The sequence below is a fragment of the Episyrphus balteatus genome, chromosome 4, assembly GCF_945859705.1.
Source record: "Episyrphus balteatus chromosome 4, idEpiBalt1.1, whole genome shotgun sequence".
Taxonomy (NCBI): domain Eukaryota; kingdom Metazoa; phylum Arthropoda; class Insecta; order Diptera; family Syrphidae; genus Episyrphus; species Episyrphus balteatus.
This window is the reverse complement of record NC_079137.1, coordinates 12298528-12321414: the sequence shown is the minus strand read 5'-3', so window position 1 is coordinate 12321414 and position 22887 is coordinate 12298528. Positions and strand designations below refer to the sequence as shown.

At 32.2% G+C, this 22887-nt stretch overlaps 1 protein-coding gene across 1 annotated transcript in view; it reads right to left on the bottom strand.

The window, feature by feature from the left end:
- Positions 1-483: 483 nt before the first annotated feature.
- LOC129918112 (uncharacterized) overlaps positions 484-22887 on the bottom strand; it is a 112045-nt gene continuing 89641 nt past the window's right edge. The window contains exons 4-5 of the mRNA XM_055998461.1: positions 15959-16094; positions 484-717 (exon numbers count right to left, since the gene is read on the bottom strand). Of these exons, the coding sequence (XP_055854436.1) occupies positions 530-717; positions 15959-16094 (324 nt within the window). The 3' untranslated portion in view covers positions 484-529. The remainder of the gene's footprint in view (positions 718-15958; positions 16095-22887) is intronic.

The window sequence follows — 22887 nt, the reverse complement described above, 5'->3', positions numbered from 1 at the left end:
TGAATCTATAAATGTGTGCGTGTTAACGTCATTTACCAACGTGGTGGCTTTCACATATATTCACAGACAACACTGAACACAAAAGGGTTTTGGGGGGGAAGACGTAGGAAATTTTCCAGTCTTGGTATTTTTTGTTTATGCGTCATTCACCACACCTCGCAGCTTGTAGGCAAACGTCAGTTGACCGCCGAGTTTCCAGTCTTGGTATTTTTTGTTTATGCTTCCATTGCTCAAAGAGAAAACAGTACACAGAGAATTTTAAATAACACCGTTTTAGTTAGTGATGTGCTACCAATAAAATTGGTTGATAGTGATGGGTGCTTTCATTCGATTTTATTATTATTATTGAAAAATCGATTCAGTGAGTACAAATAAATAAATCAAATACAAATTAAAGGTACTATTTTTTTTGTTTATTATTCTATATAATAAACTAAAAACTAATTATAAAAAATATATACAAAAGTGCAGCATTACTAGGCTGATTTTTATGATCATTGTTGAAATTGTGTTCGCTCCGATCAGTTGATTAGTCAGCCAGGATCGGAATAGCGGAGGAATCATCGAAAAACGGGGAATCATCAAAAAGCGGCATGATGTGAGTCCGAGGTGAAAACGTTGAAGAAAAATTTCCCAAGTTCGTATTCTGAACAACTACTGCTCTTATGGGCTTTGGTGTTGATTGTCTCTCAGCTTCCGAATTCGGCGAAAAAAGAGCTAGAATGAAAAAAAGTTTTATATTATTTTAATTATATTATTGGGAAGTTTAAGTTTATAGAGCTTGTGAATAAGACCTTTTACGTCAGTAGGTAAAATGAAATTAACGAAATTGACGGTAAAATGGGTTTAAAAAATTTAAAATAATTTTTTTGTGCACTCCTCTTACTGCTCAAGACATTTAAAAATGTTTAAAATTTTCTATCAACTTTTACAGTTTTAACGAATTTTTGTAAAACGCTTTAAAACTACTTATAATTTATTTATATTTTGTATGGAATAAGTGATTTAACCGGAGCATTTAGTAATATTACTGGGGTGGGAACTCGGTGATGGGAACCCAGGATAATTTTAATAGAGAACTCACGGAAACAGGTAACTCGCGATTTTACCAATCAATGTGACGTTTGATTTTACAAGGAAAACCCTGATTTTACATACATTACGGATTTTATCGAATTAACCCTTGCTCTAACTGAAATTAACTGGGGCTAAGCCGAGGCAACTGGCGATCTTACCTGGAGGAAACTGTGATTAAAAGAAGCGATAGGTACGTGATTTTACAAGAACACTTTGTAACATCTACAGTGACATCTTGTATTAAGAAATTTTTCCATTTGTGAATCTCTGTGTTTCTATTTTTCATCCATCACTTCTTGTCAAGCTGATAAGTTTTGCGTAGAATTTTGCTAAAGACATAATTAATTTGCAGACTAAGCGAATATTTTATTACGTGTCCTTTCTCAAATTTATAAAACTCGATAAACTCGGTGTTTTGTTATAATTCTGGTATACCACAAGGTAGCCATTTAGGCCCTATATTATTTATTTTATTTATAAATGAATTCCCTATTGTCTTTAAGCATTCAACATGTCTTATTTATGCGCATGATGTAACAATTGTGAATGCATTATTTGTGTGATCTGTGAAATGAGAAGTGTTCAAAAAATTAAGAAAATTGAAACGGAAGCCGGAAAAGGAAAGAAAATTGAAGAAGAAAAATAGAAAGTAAAATTGAAGGAGGAGTGGTACAAGAATAAGTGTTATAAATGTATGTGGAAGAAGAAGTCGATAAGGCAGATGTCTTCATCTTCTTTCCGAAGAATTCCAAAAAATAAACTGTCATTACTTCGGACAAACCATGAAAATGTAAGAAAGTGACATTTTTGTCTATTTCCAATTTTCTTAAGTAGAGATATTCATCTCACATAGAACTATGCAATTATTTCTTCGAAGAATTTCTTAAGAGAACCAAGTCAATATGTCACATAAACACCTTTTGCAATCGACAAGAAAAAAATTAATTTTATTCCAAGCACATTTGTCATTCTCCAAGTTACATTCTTCATCTTCCCACTTCCACATTATCATCCTGTATTTTTCTTCTTTCCCTCTTCATTCATTCTTTGTTTTATTAATTAACAAAAATGCGCATATATTTTCCTCATCGAAGATAAAATATCCAAAATACCATGAATATGCAATGTTGTTTTGTTTTTGGGGGAAAAAAAAGGGGAGGGGAGGGTGAGAAAGTTCTCATTCAAAATAAAGGACACGTTGATATGTTGATACTTGTGTGTGACTTCTCCCACACATGACATTCCCTAATTTATATGCCTCGAGCATCAAATCAACCAGAATCATCATCATCATCGTTCCGTTTTGTACCATTTTATATATAGTGGAACGGAGGAGAGCAGCAGCTATCTCACATATCGCATATATCCTCTCCTGATCAATGTGGTGTTGCTGCTTTGTTGCTATTGTTTTGTTGTCGTCACATCCTAGTACTTGCCATTTATAACGCTCAACGTGACCGTCATCGTGTCGTTGTGTTTGCTTGTCGCATTGGGACCCTGCTCTCTATCCATGAACTACATGTGTAATTGCCAGAATCTCATTCTGTTTATTTTATATCTTTGTTTTTTTATTTTCTCAAACGATGATGATTAATGAACCAATCTATATATCGGGGAGAAAACAAAACCGAAAAAAAAGAACAAAGCAAAGCACCATGATATCTCTCGTCGAGATAGAAGGTGTAAGTACTAGGATACCTTCAATACTCGATCTCATTGGACATAGGCGGATCCAGGGGGGGGGGGGGCACGGGGGCACGTGCCCCCCCCAGAACTTAAAGTTCATACTTAAAGGAAATCAAACTATAAGAGTTTTAAAAATATATGAATAATAACAGAAAGAACTTGAGTGAAACTCTTGTCTATTTCTGGCTGAAAATGCGAATTTTGTTGATTGTTGCATCCCTTTCCCATGAAAAGCTCCACCTCACAAATAAATAAACGGCTATTTGTTGGGTACTATTTTTAGAACTGCTGGATATGTAGAACAAACTTGCATTTCAGAAGTTTGCTCAAGTTTGCACCCCGAAAATAAAGACCCCTTGAAAAAAAACTCCTCAAAATCGACCCTTATACTTATAGATTTTTATAAATATTATTTTATTGAGAAAATTTCTCCAGGGATACCTCTAAAAATATGTAAAAAAAATAGTGTTCCAAATTTCAAAAGAATCGGTGCAGTAGTTTTGAAGTTATGAGGAGCACCGGCGAGCGTTTTTTCAAGCCTTTTTTTTTCAAAGTACAAAATCTCGGCAGTGCGCAAGCATGCGCAGCTAAATATTTTTATTTTGGATCAACAATTGGTTGGTACACATACCCTATTCGGCTTAATGCATGGAACCGAATCCGATATTCTCCGAAACGGCTTATTCGATTTCAACGAAACTTTTTGTGAAGAAGCACTTATATAACTCAAATATAAGCCAAAAATAAAATTTAAAAAAAAATAAATTTAGGATTTTTAAAAAAATTTTGAATTTTTTTTTTGAAAAATAAAATTTTCGAAAACGGGGCATTGTATTTTTTTGAAATTTTGTTTTTAAATGTGGATTAGTGATTTCTACAAAATGGCATACCAGTTTTAATTTAAACTTTTTTTTTAAAGAAAATGTGTTTTTGGCCGATGATTCCGAAACACCCTGTGAAATAATTTTATTGAAATTCATTGGTATAACAGCCCTAGAAATTTCCTTCAAATAAAAAAAAAAATTGTACCGCTAACTCAATCCGTTCAAAAGTTATGATTTTTGCAACGAGATAAGTCATTTTGGACAACCGTGCGGCGTTGAAAACATTAGTTGTGGGGATAACGATTTAAAGTTTTGAACTCTGGACTAAAAGACTAAAACGTTCCTAAGGGAAGTATTAAAATACTCATAACTTGGTCAATTTGCCTCCAAGAGACCTACAATTTGAACACAATATTCTTGAGGTATAAAACAATTTAACCCCTTGTAGCCCCATGTGACATTTCTGTAATAAACCGAAAAAGATTGCATAAAAGCTCTACAAACTATTTTTTTTTCTTTTGAAGCTTCTAATATTATAATCTTTAAGTATTGCTTTATCGAAATAGTACTTCAAATTTCTAATAAATAGCACCAATAGTTTTTAATTGAGAGTTAATGTTGAAAGTTGGGCTTTTTTTGAAAATAAGCAAATTTGTGTAAAAACAACGAAATTCAGAAAAAAAATAGTTTTTGTTAGTAAACCCCACGGGGTTTTATTTTTGGATTTTAGGAAAGTGCCTAAAAATTAATATTAGATAGTTTTTTGCTTGAATTTTTGCATTTTTATATAAAAATAAATTATTTGAACTTTTTTTTTACTCCCAAAATATCGAAATAACTAAGTAAATAATGACTTTATTGAATTTTTAAAAAATACGTGTTTTATTAAAGATAAAGGCCAATCGATTGACTTATTAATTTTTAAATTAACGACCTTGGGTTACAAAAGGTTAATGCAAATAAAAAAAAAAAACAAAACTGGGTTTCCCGGCAAAAAAGTATGATTCTGTTTTTTTTGTCATTCTTAGGAACTTTAATATTTATTAGAATGAAGTCTTTAGTATTTGACTAAAAACTACTAAGCCATTAACTAATGGTATAATTATGTCCATAATATTGCAAAATTTTATACAAAATCAATTAAAAAACGTAAACATTTTTTTTCAAAATTTCATCTTTAAAACTTAATTTCTCAAAAACTATTTGGTGAAACAACTTAAGTCAAAAAATTAAATAAAGAATAGATTACTAACTTTAATATAGCACAGAATTGTACGTGCATTTTCTGATTTTTTATATTTTTTTTCTTCCGGCTAATCCAGGAGTAAGAGGGTTAGCACTTAAGTGGCTTTTACTGTAACAAGAAAATGAAAATTTTTCCTTCCGAATAACTTTTTGGTCATTTGGTACCTATTTGATGTGGGAAATGTGCCTAAATATTTTTGGCCAGGTTTTAGACCACTGTGGGTCGTTAAAATTTTCTGCTTGTTAGTCAGTCGTATGGTACTTCCGTCAATCGTGCCCCCCCCAGAAAAAAATCCTGGATCCGCCCCTGTCATTGGATTGGAAAGAAAAATGCAAAAATAAACTTGGAGTCTATCAACCGTCGTCGTCCAACCCCCTCACCTTTTTAGATACACTTTAGCAACATCAGAGATATACAACATAGATCCCGCAGTCATACCACCATCATTTTCAAGATGGTTATCGGTTATTTGCAATTTATTTCACCCAAAGATACTTTCACTTTGTGCTGATGTATCTGAAAGATACTTTTTGGATTGTTAGTATAGCGGAAGGACGAGGAAGGGGAGGTCTGTTCGGATGTCAACTGCTTCCAGACATGATAACGCATAATGAACGTGGCTGCCTTGAGAGAGTGCTCCTTGATAACTACACGGATGGAAAAAAGTCAAAGTCCAAGAATGCTGGAAAAATATTCTTAGACCTAAAACTTAGTATCGGTAAGTGGTAAGTGGCAAGTGATAAGTGGTAAGTTGTAAGTGGTGAGTAGCAAGTGCCAAAAGGAGAGTAGCATGAGTGGCATGTTAGTTATAAGTGGTAAGTGGAAAGTGAAAAAGAAAAGGTGTAAGTGGTAAGTGGCAAGTGGGAAAAAGATAGTGGCAAGTGGAAATAAGTTGTTTGTAGTAAGTGGCAAGTGTTAATCGAAAATGACAAATCTTAAGTGACAAGTGGTAAATAGCAAGTTGGAAAAAGAGAGTGTGACTATACACGAATGAAAATAGATACAAAGACTAAGCGACTATGACGAAATCGAAAATTCTGAAAAAAAAAACATTCTAAAACTTTAAATTAGTAAGGGCTAAGTGGCATTTGATAAGTGTGATTTGGTAAGTTGTTAGTAGCAAGTGGCGAAAGGAGAGTAGTAAGTTGCATATGGTCAGTTTAGAGTAGAAAAGAAGTTGGGCAAGTTGTTAGTGCAAAGTGAAAAAAAAGGTGCAAGTGGTAAGTGGCAAGTAGGAAGTGGAAAAAAGATAGTAAGTGGCATGTGTTCTGTGAAACTCGAATGAACTAAGTCGTAGTAAAATAAATTGCACGACTGGGGTCGCACGTACTTGCTCTTATGCTTAAAGTAACTATAATGTTAAAGCTTTTTATACAAGAAATTTAAAATTTGATATTTTGAAGAAATTTCATAAGTAGTATAAAAAAATTAAATCTGTTTTATTAATTAATAAAACTCCGTTTTAAATTATCTTAAAAAAAAAAATAAATATGCCATTTTATTTCTTGTATAAAAAGGTATTTTTAGAAAAAATTTTCGAAAATTGTACGAGCCGTTTTTTAAAAAAATAATTTTTTATGTATAAAAATTTTTTAACATTTTTCAAAAAAAAAGTTGGTATGCCATTTTGAAGAAATAATTAATTTACACATAAAAACTAAATTCCAAAATTTTTCATTGATCCGTTTTCAAAAAATTGATTTTTCAAAAAAAAATTTTAAAATATTTTTTAAAAAACCAAAAATGCGTTTTTTGAAAATTTTCTAAAATTTTAATATTATCTTTACTTACACACTTTTGTATACAAATTTTCATTTAAATCGAATTAATGTTGTACGAGATATTCAGAAACGAAAAAAACCGTTCTATGACAGGTACCGTTAATAACGGTACAAAAAATATTTTTTTTATTTAAAAAGTTGGCTCTTTTGTGTAGTACTACACACAAAATTTTTAATCAAAATCGTTAGAGCCGTTTTTGAAAAAAATTAACTTTTCTATTTCCGTTATATGGCAGGTACCGTTAGTTTTGGTCATAAAAAAAAAATTTCAATTTCCCCTCTAGGGAATCACCAAAAACTGCTAACTACCAAGTTTGAAGAAAATCACTTCACTCGTTTAGGTTGCAGCTCCAGATAGAGACAGACAGACAGACAGACAGAATTGCCGGACCCACTTTTTTGGCATTCTCCATCATCGTAATGTCATGTAAAATTGTTATCTCAAGTTCGATTTTTTTTTAGAATCCTAAACTTGCCCTATAGTACCTATATCGCAAGTAAAAATGTGGAAAATTCATGCAGTCAGTATAGAGAGGAAAGGAAATTATAAGTGGTTAGTGGAAAGTGAAAAAGAAAAGGTGAAAGTGGTAAGTGGAAAGTAAGAATTGGCAAGTGTTCTGTAGAGAGTTGAAATAAGTTGTTTGTGGTAAGTTGCAATTTCTAAGTTAAAATGACAAATAAAAAGTGGCAAGTGGTAAAAAGCAAGTCGGAAATAGAGAGTGCGACTACACGGAAGGAGACTTCACGAACGAAAAGAGATACAAAGATTAAGAGACTAAGTCGGTGTTGAAAAGTGTGAGAAAATTATTCTTAAACTTTGAAGTGGTAAGGTTTAAGTGGCATGTGATAAGTGTGATGTGGTAAATTGTAAGTAGATAGTGGCAAAAGGTGAGTAGTAAGTCTCATGTGGTCAGTGTAGAGTGTAAGGGAAGTTGTAAGTGGCAATTAGAAAGGGGTAAGTGGCAAGTGGTAAGAGGCAAGTGGACAATGGAAGTGGTTAGTAGAACTACTTACTTTCTTAAAGTTCTTACTTACAGTCCAGAATGGACCTCAACCTCAACAAAGAGTTGATAGTGGCAAATAATTTGTAAGTGGCAAGTGGCATGTGCTAAGTGACAGTTCAAATCATAGCTATGTAAATGGAAATGGGAAGTAGTAAGTGGGAAAAAGAGAGTAACAAGTATCAAGTGACCAGTGGAGAGTATCAGGTGGAAGGTGGAAAGTAGGAAAAGCCATGTAGAAAGTTAAAATACCTACTTTTTCTCTCAGTGTACAGCAGAGTAGAACTATTTTGTCAGTTGTTGTGTTACATTTTGATTCTGAATTCAGGATTTTTCGATTCGTAAAATAGAACAAATTTGCAGAAAAGAAAAAAGAATAAAAGGAAACAGGAAACACCAAACATATCCTAAACAGAAGGCGCATAAACATTTGTTAGTGTTGACAAAAAAAAAAAAAAAATACAAAAATTGTCAAGAACAAATTCTGTAAAATTGCTCCTGGGAGAGAGTGTTACTGATGTGTGCATATGAAGTGCATTCTCACCACCAAACAGACAGAGAAAGACGACAGGACATGCACATAGATGTTATTTGGTTTAAGGGAAGAAGGGAGATTTGAGATTTAACAAAAAAAAAAAAAAAATAAAAAAAAAAAACTCTTAACGAAGCTTCAACAAAATCATAGCTACAAGGATATTTTTCTTCACTTCTGTTTTATTTGTGTATATTTATAGAAAGACGTGATATGCGCTGTATTCTCTCGCGCTAAGGACGAACTGAATAAAAAAGGACAAGGACTAAACATATCGAAAGAGAAGACAACCGACGACAACAGCGACACGTGGCAGATTTAAGATGTGTGAATAAATAGAGTGAAAATGCATACAACAAAAGTGAACGAATGAATATGAACAAGAAGAAGAAGAAGAAATCCATTGGGATAAATTTAATACGTGATCGAAATCGTCAAGTTAACACTCTCTGTTGGTTACATTGAATGGATGGATATGCTGCGAACGACAAAAACGTTTATAATATTTGGCTAACGCTGCCATATGTTAACTGTATATCATTTTATTTAATAGCAGGAATCATACCTATAATATGAATGAATGAATGTTTGTGTGGTTGGTTTCTTTGTGGAAGATATTGATAGATACCACACTTTACCGCACAGACAATTTGTCCTATTAATGAATTGTAATGAATTGGACGTGTATTTGGTATATTTTTTTTTTTTTTTTTTATTTTACTTTAAGCCTCAATAGGTTTTGTTGGTGTGTGTGGATTTGGATTATATACTCAAAGGAATAAAGGATTCTATGTGGAATTATTACCAATTTAATGATGATGATGATGAAAAATCATGTCGGTATATTACATTGGGAATTGAGTTCGGCTAATCGATTAGATCAGATTTTCATATTTTTTATTTGGAAAATGGGTTTATAAATATATAATTTATGCATCAAACCTAAATGCTTTCAAAAAATAAAAAAACACTGATCGGCAACGAAAATAGAGCTAGAACCAAACCATACTTTTCTAAAGGATTTTTTTATGCTGAGTCCGAATCCGAAGTCAAAATTTCACGGGCACGTCACGTTCTTGAAATACTTGAATATAAACAGGTCAAAAACGCGTTTTTTTGGTACAATTGACGTCAAATTACACCACTGTAAAATATTTTTTTTGCAAATCTTCTTATGCAATTTCAAAACGCAATATTTTATTGTCTCAAAATGTACATTTTACATTTTTTCAAAATTAATTTTTTCTCAAAGATATTGCAAAAAGAAATTTATGATATCCCAAAACCTTATTACATATCATAATGAATGGTTTTTTTTTTACGATCTATTCCGGCTACCACGTACCATAGGTTACCAACCATCGTAACTTACCAACCACATCTGACAAATAACCCGTGGAATGATAAAGGAACGTGGGCGAAGATGGGTCAGAATTTGTAGATTAAGGATTTAATGTCGATAAAAAGTTGAAAATCAGTACCCTAGTCTCTATTATCCATATAAGTCGTGGGAGATTAGAACAGCTGCGGAACATGTGGAACTGAGAAAAAGTTCGTTCGAATTTTTACAGATTTTAAATGCTTTCGACTTGTTCTCGAAATATTGGAAAAACCTAGAAGTGACGCTTTGCACACTCTCTGGTACCAAGCAAACTGGTAAAAATACAAAAAATGGTAGAAATCCAGCAAAACATTACCCAAAGCAACCACTCAACACAAAGGAAATCAAAATTACTTTTGAAATTCGAATAAGTCATTTTGTAGAGTTCAAAGGTTTAATATTAGCCATTTTACTTTTTATATAAAAAGTTGATATTTCTTTTTTTCCTGAAAGAATTTTCTACTGAAGGTTCATAAAAAAAATGATGATTGCCTTAGGAGTAAAAGTAAAGAAAGAAAAGGCATTTCATTAAATTCGCTACTTTCCATTCATTCAGCAGCAGGCCATTTTTAGTTAACAGAAAAATATAAAATCTCACCTAAAAAAAACCGCACGTAAAGTAGTATCCCTAGGCAATTTGTTGTGCTCCAGCTCTGTGTATATTTTTTTTTCACACTATCAACAAAAAAAAAAAAAAAGGAGAAAGAAAGAAAGAACCTATACAAAAGTACAAAAGGGGGAGCACAAAATAATGTAAAATGACAGGAGTGGATTAAGGACAAAAGAACTCTGAGAAAACTAGACAAAACTGTCTGAAATCCAACTGGCTGTTGTTTTACCAATTTATTGAAAAGCAGAGTTATTTGAAATCCAAATATGAACCCAAGTATCGGAACAAGTTTTGGTTTGAAGAAGTGAATTTGTAGTGAAGTAGTGTATCAATTTTGCTTAAAAAATTACAATTTTTTTGAGATTTTTCGAACAACCATTGACGAAAAAAAATTCGGTTTTAAAAATTCTTCCACATTCGTCGAGTGAGACATCAAAATAAAAGTCTCTTTAAGCCCTTTTCATAACTGAAAACTAAAAGTTATAATTATTTGCATCCAAACATTTTTTTTTTACATTCGGAGGCAGATATCTGCGGAAACAAGTCTCGAAAAATTTTTTTTCTTAATATATTTTTTTTCCTTAAAGCTCTTTTAAGAATAATGTCAATAAGGTAGTTCAAGTGGATCTTAATCTCCAAAGTAGGTACTATTGCTTGATATATATAGCTGACACTTTTCTTGAACGCATAATCGGTTGGGATCATCAGCTTTACCTTTTAGAATAATGTCGGTAAGGTAGTTGACTCTCATCTTGATCTTCAGCGTTTCTTATTTCTAGCTGTCACTTTTTTCAATTGCTTAGTTAAAAAAGGACTATCTTCTTTTTTTTTTTGAATATTGTCGATAATGTAGTCCCAATGGATCTAGATCTTCAGGCCTTTTTAGTTTGTAGCTCCCACATATCTTGACCGCTTATTTGATCTAAGTTCGGATGAATGTTAATGTCAATATTTTTTTCTTTAAAACTTCTCTTGAAATTATGTCGGCTAGGTAGTTCAAGTAGATCTAAATTTTTAAAGTACTATTGCTTGATCTAGATGACACTTTTCTTGATCGCATAGTTAGTTGGGATCATCTTAGTTTAACCTTTTGCATTAATGTCGGTAGTGTAGTTCACTTGGATCATGATATTCAGCCTTTCTTCATTTCTAGCTGGTACTTTTCTCAGCTGCTTAATTTATTGGGGCCATCTTTTTTAACTTATTTTAAAATATTGTCTATAATGAAGTCCCAGTCGATCTTGATCTCCAGCCTTTCTTTATATGTAGCTCTCAATTTTTTGTTGATCGCAGAGTTGATTGAGATCATGGCTAGTTAACCTATTAGAATATTGTCGGTAATTGGATCTAATTCCCTAAAATACTCTTTGAACTCTTGCTCGATATTTTGTGAAGCCCTTAGTTGCTTTGGATAACTTTAAAAACAATGTCTATATAAGCTAGTTCATATGCCCCCAGATCTCGAGATTATAAAATAGATGTCTTAAAAGTGTCTCTAAGACCTCTTTCTTTAAAATAGGGCCCCAGAAATTGATGTTTTATCAATTAAGCGCTGAAAATAAATGACATTTTTCTATACCTATTTTTTTACCCATAATTCCTTTATTGTGTTTTCTTCTAGTTCCAATCTAGTGGGCCCTCTTCAATTCGACAGGCCCTTATCAACTATCTACTTTAGTACAATATACACTCCGCCCATGTAAAATTTATCTAGATTCTTTCGCATTTATAAAACTATTATGTACATCTTCGTAGTGTATAAGTCTTGTATTTCTCGCGAACTGGATGCTCTATTTTTCTGTGCAGTGTGCAAAGAAATGAAAAAATACAAAAACACATGAAAACAGGGACAGCTCCAACAATGATCGTAAAGATAAAAATTATGGAATACGACGGAGAATCCAACCAAAAAAAAAAAAAGAAAAACAACAACAATAGGGCTGGCGATAAATCGCGCAAAGGGACGGAAAATGAAGCTCTTGGATTCTATTTCTATTTTTTTTATATTTCTTTCTTTTCTCTTCAAAAACTCATCCTTAACAAAAATGCATTCAGTTAAGGGGGGATTTTTTGTTTTGGAGGGAAGCATTCTGAATTTAGTAGCAGTAGAATCAGCTACCATTTAGAGAGGGAAAGGGTGGCGAATATAAAATAGTGAATTGAATGCACAACTTCGCATTACGTTTTATACCCGCAGAGATTTAAACGGAGCAAATTCGAAGTCAAAGCAAAAGTTAGAAAACGAAACGCCTTTTTGAAATAAAATGAATGGAGGTAAGGTATAGGGTCTTCTTCCCTTAGAACACCAAAATAGTTAGGGTACCCCTCCTCCCTACCACAACCGCACCACAACATCACATCCATTGAAAACACTTCTTTGGAAAATTACTATATTGTCTAGGGCTTGAGATTGTTAAGTTCTGAACAATGTACATTCCCACACTGATATTATATATATATAAATAAAAGTCAAAACCATACACACAAACAAACACACAAAGAATAACCACAAATACACTTGAATTTCAGACTTGCATTATGTATATAGTTGATATTTGGTACATCGTACATAAATTACATGCAGGTTTTTTTTTTTTTTTTGGAGAGTAAAGGTATACCCCAAGAGAGGGTGTAGAAAAAATGGGTTATTTCATTCGCAAAAGGAAACAATAATGCTTCGAATTTTCTACGAGTTAAAAGTGGTTTTTTTTTTTTGAAAAACTCTAGAGAATATTGAAAACATGCATTTTGGAAATATTTCATGTTGGAAAAGAGAAAAGAGATAATTATGTCCAATGGTGAATGAAAAATATTAGTAGGTATTTTGTTATTTCATTTTCTAAAAACGAAGAAGAAGTTAGTAATGTGAAATGAAATTACGTTTTTTGGATTTAAATTTGTGTAAGCTCATATTTGTAACATTTATATTTGAAAATTGTTAAGTTTTAGTTTTTGAAAATATGATTTAAATGAACCTTTTTTAGTGTTCTCCATGATTACTAATGAGAAGCATTGGGATTTACTATTGGACTTCTTAGAAAAAGCTTTTTTAAAGCCAAATAGAGTTTTTGAAAATTCTTTTTAAACTCTATTAATGACCTATTTTTGAAAATTGCTTGATGTTCTCACGTCAAGGGTTAATGATGTTTGTGGTAGCAAAATATAAAGTGGAGAGCTTTTAACTCGATTTCACAATAAAATCTGGCGCCCAACGTTAAATATCGTTTTCAAAAATTCCTTAAAAGCTATTTGTGATCTACTTTTGTTTCAGAAAATTGCTGGATATTCTTACATTACCAGTTAATGAAATCTGGGTAGCTAAATATACAATGAAGGGCTTTTAACTCGTTGCTCGTAGTAAAAATTGGCGCCCAACTAAAAACCTTTTTTAAAAATTCGCTTAAAGCTTTAAGTGACCTTCTTTACCCTAGTTGATCCTAATATACAGTGGAGAGTTTTTAACTCGACGCTCATAATTAAATCAGGCACCCAACGCCAAATATCGTTTTTGAAAATTCTTTTAAAATTATTGGTGATCTGCGTTGCATTCAGAAAATTTCATGGTAATGCCTTTTCACCGGTTTTAGTCGCCCGGAAGAGCTAAATATACAGTGGAGAGATTTTAATTTTTTTAAATTTTTTTTTTAATTTGGATGGATGGTCACCATACTTATAGCAGAATCTGGCGCCCAACCTTAAATATCGTTTTAGAAAAATCTTTGTGTTGTACATCCTTTCAGATCATAATCAAGTCAAAGTAAAAATGTGGTGAGAGTTTCCCAGCCTAGGAAACCTAATGCCACTTAATCACCAAATTATTGAGTTGCATATAACTCAATTAGTCCACATGCTTTATCCATTTTCATTCAAAAATGGAACCTTGTTTATCAAAGAAAATAATAATTGAAGATAGTAATGAAATTTGTCAATGTGAAAGAAACTAAAAGAAGGATAATTCACATTCTCAGAATAGAAAACCATAATTTCTTCATAATTTGTATAACAAAATCTGTATTCAAATCTGTTTCTCCAGAACTTCACTTTGTGAAACACCTTTACTCAAATTGAAGTTGGAAAATGTCCCAGATTGAATGATTTATTAGAAGAAAATCTCAAATGCAACCACATATTTCTGCAAAAGACAAAAATCCTATTGTACTCAATTCACAAAATACCTAAAAACAAAATCTAATATTTTTACCTCATAATATCCTGTTTTCTTCTACAAAGTCTCTATTCCTAAAGCATAAGAGTACAAAATACAAACAACACGACAACAACAATAAGAAGAAGCAAAAAAAAAAAAATAATACCTTTAAAACTGATTTTCGAAGAAATCTAAAATCCACAAAAGCCCACATAATAATCTCCTCAATTGGAATGACAAGTTCTCTTCTTCGGTTATATCGGTTGTGTCTTTCTCTCGTTTTTTACTTCAAAGCACATTCAACCACAAATAAACGTGTTCTCAATATTTAAACAAAAATGTCCTTTCCGGGGCAATACACTTCTTCATCTAAACTCTTGGGAAAAAAGGAACAAGAAAAAAATTCAATAAAAAATCTCACTTCCTTCGGCCATTTCTAATATTAGATTCTTCTCCATCTCCACTTTCCCTCTCTCTCTCTCTATCTATTTAAACAGAGAACGTTATTGTATTCGTATTTGAATTGAATTGAAATCGGAAAAATAAATACAAAAAGAAAAACCAAGCACGAAGAGGAATATCCTAAGGACTTGAGTCGTAGGAAGGATTTCGTGACACAATAGATCTTGCTTTGTCTTAATTTCAAGTCTATTGTTTATGTTTTAAGTAATTTTCATTTCATGGATTTTATATAATATAAGAGGGAAAATCTAAAATTTTCAATTGTTAATCGATTTATATCATCGATGATGATGAAGGATATAAAAGATAAAGGACGAGATGGATCCGTTTTTCTTGTAAAATTTCCAAGTGATGGCCAAAGGCAAAGCTGAAACACACAAAACAAGGTGTATTCAAAAACAGATATCCGCTTCTGGTCGTCCTACCTATTCTCTATGTTCGGTCGTTGGTTGTCGGTGGTGGTACTCAATTGGATCCTGTGTATATCCTGGCATATCTGTCAGCACAGAGGAAGTACGGAACAAACGGCACAACACAGATCGAGGAGAATGGAAGCCGACGGACGGAGGCAGCGGGAGGGTGTAGTGTTGATATGCCATTAAGGATATGACTTTACTGTATTAAGCCGAATTGTCTCTACTTAATCGGATTGTTGGTGAAGCTTTCGGTGTGTGTGTGTTTTGTGTGTGTTTCTCTTGTTCTCTTTTATATCAACTCTGTGGCCCCTGCGGATGTTTGGCAGTGACATAATGCCATTTTGAATTTGAATACTGCTACAAGGATGTGAATGTGTGATGGTGGTAGTACATCACCTGTCTATATTTTGTGAGAGACTGTTTTTGAAAACGATATCGAGATGTCATGTGAATTTCTGGAACAGAAACAAGCCGCAGGATGTGTTCTAACTATTGTTTAGCTGAAGGCGCGTATTTCCAAAACGGATTTTGTTTTATAAAAGGGGCTAACCTATACTCATACGACTCATTCCCAATCTACATACATTTAACAGACGTTTGGGGGCATTCTCATCGCATAATAGAATCGTGCCAACACAACATATATACAGGGACATCATGATGGCAAAGCAGAGGGAGCATTATCCTTATCTAATAACCAAACAACAATACTAGAAAATTTGGGGATGGGGTGTCCTGTCCGACCGACAAACCGACAATATAACAACAACAACAACAACAAACACACATAATTACCTGTCAACAGAGAGTGTGAGTATATATGGGCAGACGACCGACACTCGACGACCATAGCCAGCAACAAACCATAGCATAGCACGAACTCCACTCTCTCGAATCCAGAGGATACGGATTTATTTCCGTGTTGTTTCACCTGGGAAATGAAAGAAGAAAAGTAAATTAATGAGAAATGTGACCGTTGTGGGAGAAAGGACGTGTTTCGTAATATTGTGAGGTTAGTGTGGATTCGTGGTAATGGTGGTTGCTCTACCGGAATGAAACGGTACGATGCGGTATGGAACGACGACGGGATGACTTTAATTCAATGGAAAAGGACCTCTATCCATCTGTAGAGCCCAGTTGTTTTTCGTTTAATACAGCTCTGATGCAGATAAGTTTAGAGATAGTGCAGCAAAACCATAACATTGCATATCTATATGTAAAGTATACAGACAAACCTATATAACTAATGGTTTCGGATTACAAATGGTGCATTTCTGATGCAACACACACGATTGCATGGCGCATTATTACATGGAAATCGAAAATAAAGATAGAAAGAGATAGACAGAGAGAGAGAGAGAGAGAGAGATAGAGAAAATAATATTAGAAAGATGGCAAGTTTAATGTCAGCTTAAAGGATAATGGAAATTTAGTTTTGAAACGATTTAATAGAAATAGATTCAATATTTTGTGTTTTTTTCAGATTCATAGACACTTGCGGTTTGTTGAATAGCTGAGTTCATAGGATTTAACTGATATGAAGTTACAAAAAATGGGAGTCAATTGTTGGAAATTCTACTCATTTGCCCAGTAAACAGACTTAAATAGTGCTGAATAGCTGGTTTCATAAAAATTTTAAATTATGTTTTCCTAGAAAATTTCAGTACATAAAGGGTAATATAAAATTCCAGAGAACAGAGAAAAATAAAAGTGATTAAGTTTCATTGCAAAATAGTTAAGTTTATAGAAAACAATCCTTTTAAAGTAGTGGTTAAGCATATTTTAGTAAAACCAAATAATAGTTAGCATTTGATATTCAGGTGCTGAATAGCTTAGTTTCTATAGATTTGTAGTGAATTTTTTTAACAACTCTATTAATTAATGCCTAAAAGGGAAATATAGAAAGGCATTTTGCGAGTACATATTTAAATGAAAAGAGACGCCCCATCGTGACAGGAATGTTTCAATTCATGTGCTAAATAGCTGATTTAGATGCGTGGAAATAATTTTAAAAACATTTTTTAGTAATTCATCTTCCTACTTCCTATGGATTTTGATTTTCATAGCTGAATAGTTGCGTTTTTGGCAAAATATATATTTTTTGCATTTAAGTGCTGAATAGCTTAGTTTGTGGGTATGGATTTCATAAAATTAAAAATCTACAACCATTTAACAAAGAATTTTAGATTCACATGATTTTTTTTTTTAGATTTAATTTTTAATCGATGATGATTAGTGCTGAATAGTTGAATATCACAAAAATATCATATATATAGCAATGTAAGAAATTTCATGTTCTAGACAGAAAAAGTAAAATTAGTTAGCCGAATGAAATACATAAAATTATATGTTTTACTGTGCTGAATAGCTGAATTTATTCAATAACAAAGTATTTTCGTGTTGTATGCATGGCTATAACTATGTAAGGATATAATCTTTGACCATTTACTTTGCTGAATAGCTGAATTCACATTATCTTTTACACAGTAATGTGTTTTTGTGGAAAATTAATTCTAAATAAATGATAATAATAGTTTCGATTTTCAAAAAGTCCATTAAAATAATCTATAATCTAAATAGAAAATAGTAATGAAATACAATATCCTTATCTTGGACAGGGACACATAGGTAAAGTCTTCTTACCAGGGAATAACTTTTAGTGCATATTCAAATTATCATTTAGGTTTTCACAAAAAAAAAGAAAAAAAAGAAAAATGAAGTCCTTTAAGCATAATTTTTCAAAAATACCTGACCTTAACTCTCTACTCTCTGCTATGAGTGTTGTGAAACGTGCAATTTCAATTGAAAGTAAATTAAGATTTCCTCTCACATTCACAGGGTTTTGCCATTTTTTTGTGCCACTCAAGGGGATATTTTATAATTTTTTTTTTCTTTTCTCATTCGCGCACAAACAGCACGTGCACTCAAAATTATTGTTGTGCAAAAGCAGGCAGGTGTATCCTTTGGATATTTTTTTTTTCTGAAAAATAAAACAAGAAAAGGATAAAAAAATTCTAAAACAGCAAAATGCTCTTTTGAGGATTTAAAAGAGAAGAATTTTTAAAATTACGTTACACCAACAGACGTTTTTTTCTAAGGGAAAGGGAGATACCAAAAGGAAATTAAATATCCCATATCAATGTCACAAGCATATTTCTTGCAAAAGCAATTTTAATGACCTTACTTTTTTTATTTATTTTTTGTAAGCAAGAGAATTGGGTAAAAGGTGAAACAGAAAACAAGTATTAAAGGGTGTTTAGTTCAATATCAGCCTGTTGAATTCAAAGGAAATAGGTTATTCAGCACAATATCCCTTCTTTTCTTCCATCCTTGTTGGTAGCCTTTTGCCTACTTATGTATGCCACTATTAAATCGTTGGCTTGGTATTTCCAGCTTTACTTTTCACATTTTCTATTTTTGAAACAAAATGTGTTGATTGAAAAATTCCATATTTTTTGTTATAAAGCTGAATAGCTGAATATTTTCTTTTTTTTTGTTATTAAATTTAATACAAAAGATATAATTTCGGTGAGAGAACTTGAATTTTCAACCTCCGCAATAATATTTATAAAATAAAAAATCTCCTCAAATACAACAATGCACTTCATTTCGAATATAACAATGTTTCTCGTATATCTCCATGGAATTTACTTGCCCCCCAACGAACACTCAATTTGAACAAAATTCAGTCAAGTTTTTGGTATTGTCCTGCTGTGTTCTTGTGCATATAAATTGTATGTAGGTATTATACATGGCACTTGGCAATCGGATTGTTTTCGTTTGCATATTAAATTTTGTGAATTCCACGCGAATAAACTTTGAATTTTTGTTTAAAAAATGAAAACATAAATGCAAAAAATATACTTGAACAACATCAATATGAGCACGGAAAACTTATGGTATGGGAGGTAATGGTTGTGGGTGTATTTGAGTACATGTATATTAATAAAATTTAGCTTCCAAAGTAAGTTTCAATATAATTCAGCTGATGAATAATAAATTCTGTTGTTTTTTTTTCATTGTTATTTGGCCTTTCACTGATCAAATTGTGAATTGACTTATACTTTTACCCCGACAATGGATTTAAAATGTGAGGAAAAATTTATGAAAAGGAAATCGCACATCATTTAGCTATTCTACATTTTTGAATCGTGATTTTGTGTGTCTGGGAGTTTTTATTTAAAACAAACTTTGTTGGTTCTGAAAAAAGAGAGAAACCAAAAAACTTAAGGTCAGGATATGGACGAAAATAGATAATTCTCAAAAATTGTATTAGTTTTAATGGAGAAAAATAAAAATTTCACATAATTCAGCAAACAATTCAGCACGAAGGAAAGAAACCTTAAAGTTTTTTTTTAATTTTTTCTAAGAGGCTTTTTCCTCCAATAAAGAAATGATTTTGTTCTCCAAAAAATAGTGATTTTTTCACTATATTTAATTTTTTTTTAATTAATTTAATGAATTCAGGACCAAAAACAGAATATTATTTTTTTTTTGAAATTTAAATCTCCAATTCAAAATAATACACTGTTTGCTAAGAAAATTTCAGAAACCTTTCATTTTCATCAAAATGTTCACTTTTGTTTTCTAAAAACAAAACTTTGATCAATTCAGCAGCAATTCAGCAGAACGATTAATGTTTCCCACAATATTTGAAACATGAGAAAAAGAAGATTTTCGGTTGAATCAGTCAGAAATTAGGAAAGTAAACGTCTGCCAAGAAAAATGTGCTCAACAAACTTTGAACAGTAACAAATATTTAAATAAAAGTTCACAGAACTCCTAATTCAGGAACCAAAATATCAATTAGATACTTTTTTTATTTTTTTAAAAGATATATTCATTCGAATCAAAAGTTTGTAGTTCCGAATTTGTATTGCATCTCTTTATTTTTTTTTTATTACTTAATATTAATATTACTTAATACCTACTACAAAAACTTTAAGGGTTTTGAGAAAATGTACTTTCTCTTAATCTGTGAAATTTTGTTTTGTTTTCACAAAATTTAAACTTTACATATAAAGAAAAAGTACATTCTCTCAAAACCTTTATAATTTTTGTAGTGTTTAAACGAAATATTGATTAATTCAGCACTAATTCAGCAACCGGAACCCAACTTAGAAACTTTTTTAACCGTTTTAAGAACCATTTATCCCAATCAAATGTATCTAGTTGCAAACTTTTTCTACATCACTTTAAACTTTTATCAAAAATGTAACTATACAAAAAGTTTGGAGGCTACACAAATTAAGTTAGTTTTCCAAAAATTAAAGATCACAGTTTAGAAGAAAATACTCACTGATTTTTGATTCCTTAGAAAAAAGCTGTAGTCAATTCAGCACCGATAAAAAATATGCCATTCCCAAAACCCAATGTTTTCACTTCTTCAAATTGTCACGATAAATTTTCAAACTTGGATTTAAAAACAAATTATTCATAAAACAAAAGTTGGGAGACTAAGAGAAAATACATTTTCTCAAACTACTAGTATTTTTTGTTACATAGAAATGAAATATTGATCAATTCAGCACTAATTCACCAACTGGAATATAGCTCTGAAGCTTTTTTTTAACTTTAAGTTGTGAAATTGTTCTTCATGTCCTTAAACTTTTTTTTTTAATACTCTTTTACATAAATTTTAATTTTTCAAAATTCTAGTTAGTTTTCCCCAAAATGAAAGATGACATTCTAAAAGAAAACACTTTTTCTACAAAACCTAATAACATTTGATTTCTTAAAACAAAACTTTAACGAATTCAGCGACAATTCAGCAACTAGAAAAAAAAAAAACTGCCATCCCCCCAAAACCAATTGTGTCCAATTCTTCAAAATGTCACAACAAAACTATTCGATAAACTTAATTAAATAAAATCAATAAAACTTTTGCCCCCACAAAACACTATGTCAATAATTCTTGAAACTTGCCAAAGAAAATTCTCTGTTTCATTCATCTATTATCACATCACATAACAACTAAAGCCTCATTAAAAAAAACGAAAAAAAAAACTAAACTTCACAAACAGATGTTTCTTCTCATTTGGCTCCTTGTCAATGCTGCCTAATCGCCTATCTATACTCTCCTGAACTGACAAAACTCATCTATCACGTTTAATTACTCCAAAACCAGCTTAATGAAGCATTAATGCCAAAAACAACAACAATATGACATCATTAATGTTTTGCTAATGATATGAATTGCCTTTATATCTCTACCATCTCCCATCTCCCATACACACACATATTTTCATCTCTCTCTCTATAAAAAAAAAGTAAAACCAACAAGCAAGCATCACACGCACGTTTTGTCCGCCATTGCCTCAAGAATCTAATTGCTATTCACAAAACGCATAAACTCATTAAACTATTATCCGCTTAAGTAGAAAGCCTTCCGGTCCAGTTTTTTTTTTGTTCCTTCTTCCTCAGAGGTAAGAGGCACAATGCACAGATCTACTTATCAATAAAAGTCCAACGCGTCGAAGCTTTTACTCCTCGACGAAAAACTTAGACGAAACAAGTACGAACAGAAAAAAATTTAAAAAGAAAAACATTTTTTTTTCTTCGTCGAACACGAAAAACACGTTCACAGCACCGAAAGTACCTCCTTCGGGATAATTAACAACTTTAATCATTATTCCATTTAAACTCCTACGAGACCAGAATTCATAAAGAAAACCAAAACCATCGACGCCATCATCGTACCCCAACTTAACGCAAAACACAACGAAACATCAATGAAAATCCATCCAACCCTCTGGCGGTACTGATGCGAAACTCTTCTACACAAACTCTATTCTCTCATAAGAAACCGAACCGAAACTCGAAAAACTTGGCGAAAATCGGGAAAACTCGATTCCGAATCGCTAGATCCATCCAAGTGTTGGCCGCAAAAGTTTCTCCAGTTGAAGAAACACGTCGTTACTCAAAAAGAGACCATCAGAGCAAGAGCAACAGAGTTCCTTGGTAATAACGAAACTAGCTAATCATTATTCCTGATTTTATTTAACCCACTTTTATCCCCAAGGAGTTCAAGCAGCAACATCAGAATCGTCTACCAACTACAACTAAGGCTAGGCGCACACATGCGATTTCAGTCGTGCGATTATTCAGTCGCAAAAATGGATCACACGGATTTCAATGCCGGTGAACACACATGCTTCTAAAAAATAGCCGCGATTTAAAAATTGAAAAATGTCCCATTTTTTTGGCGACGCGACTGTCGCAAATTAAAATGGAACAAATGGATCAGTATAGTTGTGCACACACTTGCGACTAAACTGAAAACGACTAAAAAGTAGCAGTCGCAAAGAGGCCAAATCATGCGCACACATGCGATTTTCAACCACTCGATTTCTTAGACGCAAGAAATGAAACACATTATTTTAAATGAGAGCGCACAGACTTGCGATTTTAAAATCGCAAAGTTTAAAAAAATGGATCCGGTTCTATTTTTCGCGATTTTTTTTGCTGCACATAAGGATATATTATAAAGTATATAATGCACCTGCCCGCACGTGCGACCCTTGGAACAATTATTTTAAGTACAATAATGGATATACTAGAAAGTGTTGTATAGTGGATAGTTATAAACCATAGGAAATTTAAAAGGACAATTCCATAGAATTCATAAAAGAGAAAACCCTCAGAAATTTACCCAGTACTATAGAATGAGTATACAATGCTTTGGTGAAATAATGGTACTCGTAGGGCCTAAAATAAGATACAAA